Source organism: Frankliniella occidentalis, unplaced genomic scaffold, assembly GCF_000697945.3.
Source record: "Frankliniella occidentalis isolate FOCC.00 unplaced genomic scaffold, Focc_3.1 Scaffold296, whole genome shotgun sequence".
Classification (NCBI taxonomy): domain Eukaryota; kingdom Metazoa; phylum Arthropoda; class Insecta; order Thysanoptera; family Thripidae; genus Frankliniella; species Frankliniella occidentalis.
This window is the reverse complement of record NW_026267422.1, coordinates 251460-258727: the sequence shown is the minus strand read 5'-3', so window position 1 is coordinate 258727 and position 7268 is coordinate 251460. Positions and strand designations below refer to the sequence as shown.

General features: G+C 51.8%; 1 protein-coding gene across 1 annotated transcript in view; it reads left to right on the top strand.

The window, feature by feature from the left end:
• The window catches only part of LOC113202490 (PDF receptor), a 78145-nt gene that overhangs the window by 37921 nt on the left and 32956 nt on the right, over positions 1 to 7268 (top strand). The window contains exon 6 of the mRNA XM_052273733.1: positions 6938 to 7085. Coding sequence (XP_052129693.1) covers positions 6938 to 7085 — 148 coding nt within the window. The remainder of the gene's footprint in view (positions 1 to 6937; positions 7086 to 7268) is intronic.

Genomic DNA, 7268 nt, shown 5'->3' with positions numbered 1-7268 from the left:
CGCCCCACCCGCCTGCTTGTGTTTGCGTTGCTGCATGGCTGCAGATAAACCAAAAAGCAACCAAACGCGCGAAGTTCGCCTCTCTTTGCCTTTCTTTCAAATGGAATTGCGGTCGCTATTATTTCCTCCCTTCTTCCTCAGCAGCTATAGGTTAACAATGCGGCATTACCAACCCTTTGCGTTCCGACATGAATACGTGCGCTAAACGTATTCAAGCAAAGGCGCCGCCAGGAGTTGGACACGCGCGGTGGGCGGCCCAGCAGCCAGCACAAGGTGCAGCCCTACAGAGCGTTCGGTGAGGTGGGGGTTAGTGGGGGGGGTGCTCGTTGAGGTTAAGGGCCGCTCCTTGTCCCGCACTCTCCAAGAGAATGACTGCGAACAACTGCGAGGCGGAGCTGGACGGACGCGGAGGGGGACACTGCCTCATTGACTCGAGTGCCACGCTGGGTAGAGGGACAGGGCCCCCTTTGAGGGGGGGGGGGGGCGGAGATTCTCCGGCCCGTCAGACTTCTTTCTCCGTCCGTATCCTCCCGCCATGAAATTAAGACGGAGACGCGCGCCGGTGGCGCCCCCCATCTCTCTACCACCGGACCCTTCCTCCCTTTTTCCCCTCCGTCGTCTTTCTGAGGCTGGTGCTGACGGACTTACGTCAGTAGTCGTGGTGCATTATTTGTTGGCGCGGCGACCCGCCGAACAGAGGCAAGCAGCCGTGAATGGGATCGGACAATAAATGGGCGATGGCAGTCTCATTCCCGACTGCCGCTCCTCGCCGCCCCGGTCTGTAGTGGCTCCGGCCTCCGGCTCGCCCCGGATGTCGTCTCCGCAGGGCCCTTCCTGACTTGATGCTCTTTGCTTTGCACGGGAAAAAAAAAGATTCGCTTAGCCAGCTAATACATTGACTGGTATTTGGACAGATAACCTGATAAGTTTCTGGAAATACTATATGAGCTATTATAATCGATTATTGACTGTAGCAGTCGATTATTGACTCTGGGAAATAATATACAGATTGTGGGAACATTGGTTCCCAGAGTCAATAATCGACTGCTACAGTCAATAATCGATTACAATAGCTCATATAGTATTTCCAGAAACTTATCATGTCATCTGTCCAAATACCAGTCAATGTATTAGCTGGAACAGCAAATCTTTTTTTTTTTTTTCGTGTGAATGATCCCGCCGTGCAGACCGATGGGAAACCTCCTGCTTGTTTTGATCATTGACCTCGTTGACCACACGTAGGGTAGGGAGCTCAGCACAACACCGAACACCGAACTTCCATCACCCTTCCGACTTCCGAACCCGACTTAATTATGTCCAAATCATGTCGTCGGTACACCGTCGAAACATATGTCGGAATTATGTCGTCAGAATGTCGGACCGGGGAGTGTAGGTTTCCCCACACACTGTAAATTGCTTACGAACAATAGGTTCGTAATGTAAACCAAAACGTTCGTAGCTTACGAAGGATTTTGAAGCGTTGTATTACGAACTAATTGTTCGTAAGCTTACAAACAAATAGTTCGTAATGCAAACCGATTGTTCGTAAGACCATGTCTAGCCTTACAAACAATCGCTTTGCAATAATACGAACAATTTCTTTGCAATACAAAGAACGAAAATTGTTCGTAACGTTGCAAAGTATTTAGTTCGTAAGCTTTTTACAGTGCAATGAACGAATGCCTCGTTATGAACCTAACCGCCATTGTTCACCCTCTGCAACCTTTCATAGCGCCTTGTAGGTAGGCAGCATCTTTCCTGCGGTGCATGCGTGTTACGCGGGATGGCCTACCCGGAACCTAGCAGGCGCTGAGCTCCCGTCATTTACCGTATTAATCTGAGACAAGCGGACATACTTTCTGAACGAGCCCAGAGGTGAGGTGTTAAACTCTCAAAGGTGTTTACCGGTAACCAGTTGATTCTTCACTGTAAACAGCTTTAAAATTTGGGATCTTCACTGTTAAAAATAGTTTGTGATTTCCCAACACTTTTACGATACGAGAAGTAACTGTGAAATCACAACACTTCTTTGTAGTCGAAAATAGTGCATTTTACCATCTTACTTGGAAATAGTTGTGAACCAATCGTAATAGTTTTGGGCAACGAAGAAGAGTTTTGTGATTTCACAAAGAGTTCTGGCAAAATTTTTCACAGCGAATTCTTCGTGAAGTTCTGACCTTTCTTTTAACATTTTAACAAAATTTTCAACTTAAATTATAATTCAAGTTTACGAAATTTTTGTAAATTTACGACGATATTTTTCACAGTGTTTGACTATGATGGGTTTTGCTATTGTTCAACCAATAATCCGCATTTCACCTTTATTTGAACACCTGACCTCAACTAGAGCAATGCCCGTACTACGGATATCTTTATGTAAACGCGCGTGCGCTGCGGCGAGGGGCGGGGCTAAACTAATACCCCTGGAGCAAAAGGTGAAAATAAGGGAGGAGCGAAGAGGTCCGGCGGACCACTCCACTCAATCTCATTACGCACACAAGCAAGGGCGCCGTCTTGTGCAATGAACCTCAGCTGTACTTGCTGCCGCGCGCACACACGAGAGAGAGAGAGAGAGAGAGAGAGAGAGAGAGAGAGAGAGAGAGAGATAGGGGGGGCGGGGCGTACACGCAAGCAAGCACACTGGCACACACGCAGCGCCTTGGCCTTTTTTAGGGTATGTGTAAAGTGTACCATCTTCTTATATGTGAGATGAGGAGTGAGACAGGTTCTCTACATCCGAATGCGGTTCGGGTTTGACACGTTGAATTCCAAGGGGGTTGACAAACACAACTTATTGCGTGGTGATACGTGTAGTCACGTGGGACTCAACTTGTTAAATAACCAATGTTGTTTAATATATGTATTCCAATAGTACCCAGAGAATCGTTTCTTTGATATAGACTCAAACAAATTCTATCTTTAAATCAAAGAAGCCTTTGATCCAAAAATAAGTATCTATTTGCATAAAAAAAGGGTCTTTGATTGAAAGAAAATACTTCTTTACATATCCATATCAAATGAATGTGGACTTTTTTTATTTCAACGGAACAAACAAGCCGCACATTTTCCTCCTGACAGCGAAACACCCGCAATTAAGTTGTCAGAACGAACCGATTGGCTCCTGCAGCGACAGCTTTGCGGTGGCAACTAACTCTTGTCTGTAGCAACCAACTGTATGATGCCACAGCAAATTTGGGATTAGCTATCCCAAAAGTAGCCAATTTGTTACTTTTGAGGACTAATTCTTTTTTTCCGTGTGTCGTCACTGTAAAATTTCTTTGTCACGATGATGAAAATACCATGGCTAATTTTTAGTACAGGGGTGTCGTCATGGGTTTCCTTGACGAGAAAACTCATGACGACACCCCTGTACTTAAAATTAGCCATGGTATTTTTGTCATCGTGACAAAGAAACTTTACAGTGTACAACTACAATTATAAATTTTAAATTACAAGCCCTGCGTGTCGACTTGGAATCAAATTTGTATTGTACAACACAAATTGTATCCGGTTAAATTACAAAATATATCCCACATGGACGAACGAATTTTTTACGGTGCAAATAACCGCGCACGTGGAAGTACGTCCGGCGCCTGCTCTAGCTCTTCTTCTTGAGGTTCCGGACTCCTTCCAGCGGAGTACCCTAACGGTGCCCTAATGGTACCCTAACGGTACCCTAATGGTACCCTAACGGTACCCTAACGGTACCCTAATGGTACCCTCACGTCTGCGCGCAGGGCGCCGTCCAATCAGGCGGGGCGGGGCGGGGCGTTACCGGTGGTATCCATCTGATCAAACAGCCGGCGCCGGCATGTTTGAGCTGGCCGCGGTCACTCAGCGGCCGGGCCCGTCCAGGCCGCTCACCGTGCCCAAACCGTAGGGTAGAACACGCCAACACGCTCGCGCTCGCCCGCCGCGCCCCGCCCCGCCGCGCCCCGCCCCGCCCCGCCAGCGCAGCAGCGGCGGCGTCGTTTTGTTGTTTGCGGCGTCGCAGACGACGCCTCACACCCGCGGCTCGCACACCCGCTGCTTTTTCCTCTCCTCGATATCGGCCCGCCGCGCACAGCTCGGCCGTGTCCCGCCGCCGGTCTCGCGCTTTTTCTTCGCGGAGGACGCGCTGAGTGTGGCTGCGCCAGTACAGCGCCCACTCAGCGCCGCGACGCCCCCCCCCCCTCCCTTTTCAAGTTTTTATTTTTCCGATAAGAGGACAAGCTGCAAAGCGCGCGGGAAGACCAATACACTCAAGCAATGAGTTCTCTGCGCAGTCCTTCCCCTCCCCGTGGCGCCCCCCCTCTCCCCCGCCCCCTGTCCGGTCCATTGCAAGCAAGCGTTCGGACGCAGCGTTCTGGCCTTACGTAAGAGGAGTCCTCTGGCGGGGTAGGGCACGTTTCTCCGAACGCCCTGCCGCCCCTGCCGCCCCTGCCGTGACGCAAGGACCGCTTGCGCAACGCCTGCCGTGCCGCGCGAGGGCCGCGAGGCACGCTGTGGCGGGGCCCCGCCGGGAGGGCACAGCCGCGAGGGCACACCCGGGCTGTATTACTCCCGCCCCCCGTCCAATTTGCAAAAGATAACTCTGGTTTATTTTCGTTCCGTTTCCCCATCGCGGCGCCCACCAAGTTCCCGTCGCAGGCCATCATCAGTCGGGAGCGCGCCTGCGCAACCCCTGTTGCTTGTCCCCGCGGGGCGCGGGCCACGGCGCGGGGTTAAGGCGATAGCAGCGTTTGGTTTGCCCTTCAGCCGCCCGGAGTGTCGTGTCCAGCAGCTGGGCGACTTTACTCACCCCGACCCTACAATCGGTCGTTGGCGTCGTCGCCTACTTACTTTATACTTTTCTTCTGAGGTGCTAGACCCACCAGACCGATTCTGGGGTCGGGCAATTCAAGTCGCCCTGCTGCTGAACTGAGAAAATTTTTTGGTCCTGAGCACTAAACATTTGATCCCGAGACCGAAAGTTTGGGCGCTCTAAAAAGTTTTGTCCTGGGCACAAAAGTTTTGTTACCGAGCTTCAAAATTTTGTTGCCGCAAACAATAATTTAAGTGGCGGGCACTTAACTTTTTTGTGCCAGGAACAAAGTTGGGCGCATTAAACAACCGTCTAGTGCCCGGAAGGAAAAAAAATGTTCTCAGCGTGCGCGCACCCCCAGGTTTCTAGTGTATAGGGACCCCGCCGGCCCCCAGCTCCACTCCCCTGTCGTCTCAGTGGCTGTGGTTTCGGGGCCTCGGTGGGTTGGTGTGCCGTTGCTCGCCCCCGCGCCCCCGCACCCCCGCGGCCGGTTGTTCCGTTCCGTGTCACTCCGGGAGAGCTGACTATTCGATTAGAGAGCCGGCCGGGGCCCGATCACAGCTGGGCGTGGCGTGTCGGATCGCTGACGAGCTTTGTTTACAGGTGTCGAGCAGCTGTCCGCCCAGCAGCCTCCTTGCGCAGTGTTGCGGAAATGAAGCTTTCGCATCACCATAGCGCTAGCCCTCACGGGAATCCGTAAAACTGAAGCTGCAGCGTCTTTTGTCTTTCGTAAAACAAATGCTGTAATTGGTTGGATTTATACCTTTAGAGTGATTCACTGTTCATGGTTGAGAAGTGTACTTCCTAAATGTGTACGCCCTCAAAATCTCAGAGCCCTCGCCCAAGTCCTTCTCGGTCTTATTCGGCGAACAGGTGGGACAGACAGACAGACAGACAGACAGACAGACAGACAGACATGCAGACAGACAGACACTAGGAGCGGGGGCTATTGAGGTCCCTGTGCTTGGTGGCCCCACAATGAACGTTCCCCGAGGTGACGCTATTAGGCGAGGTGGTGACGTTCCCTCGGGGCGCGACCGCCAGCTACACACAACTGCGTGGGGGCTTTGCTTACCCACCCCCACACCACCACCCCGCACGCTCCAAATGCAAAGGGACCATTTTGTTCTGGAAAAGGAACCATTTTCGTGCACGTCCAGCTGTGCTGTGCTGTGCACTGTGTGTTCAATTTTAGGAACAGAATTGCATCCGTTCTGGATGTGCACGAAAACGTTCCTGATGTAGGAACAAAATAATGGTTAATTCCTTTACATTTCGAATGTACCGGTGGCGGTGACGTTGCATGTTTTTGGCACCACCATTGGTGTGGCGTAGCCTGTATACAGTCTAAAACAAGATGGCATCTCCATCAGAACCGACCAGGACAATGAACTACTCCGAAGTGTGACTCTTGTCTTGGGAAAGCGGGGGCGGGGGTGAATGATGTCGCAGTTTGAGAAATAATCAAAGCCAAATCGCAAGCGGGGTGCACTGCTGAAAAGTCGAGGGGGCCACCACTTCGATTGAGGATGTACACAGGATTACGTGATTACAGGGATTACACGTCAACTTTAAATGATTACACGTGAATTTTGTTGAATTTTAGTCTCTAAAACCATCAAATTTAGACAATAAGGTAAAACTTAGTGATAATGTTTTAAAATTTGGTCAAGGATTACACGGAATAGATAAGGATTACGTAGGGATTACACCCTCATCTGTACACAGGATTACGCGAGTGGTGGCCCCCTCGTGAAAAGTCGTCGGTCGACGAGCGTTGCCCAGCAGGAAACGAACATCAGCTTGGGAGGCATCTTCTCACTTTACACTAGCTCGGCAGCTCGCTGTCTGACTTACAGGGTGATCCATAGACCCCTTCCTTTATTTTGCTCATACTGTACCGCATGTAGTGGGGTGGGTTGCTTACTCGCACGGGGCCATACGGTGCCGTGGTGAGCGACGGTAGGCAAGCCCGTCCGCACGACTGCGTGCGGTGCGGTACAAGGAAAATAAAGGAAGGGGTCTATGGGCTACCCTGTATAGCTTTTTTAAAAGCGGAGAAGGGGGCTGGAACGCCCTAGGACAACTTGCTCCCTCTAGAGCTCCGGCGGCCCGCCCACGTCTCTTATCACCCTTATCGCCTGTCTGTTCCAGGAACCTGAGGAACAACCGGACGCGGATCCACAAGAACCTGTTCATCGCGATGCTGATGCAGGTCGTGATTCGGCTCACGTTGTACATCGACAAAGGCGTGCTGCCCGCCCGGACGCTGCTGCCGCCGCAGGGCTTCGTGCACAACACGGTGAGTAGGCGGTCCGGAGGGGGTCCCGAGAAGGGCTTAGCGACCGCTGTAGGGCCTCGCCGACAAACGCGCCGAGCAACCCGCGCCGCTCTGCCCCGCCAACCACAGGCGGCAGCGCGCGTGACCTTTTGCCTCATTTTCCTGTTGGGCGCTCATCCCTCACAAGTACCTCTCCCCCCCCCC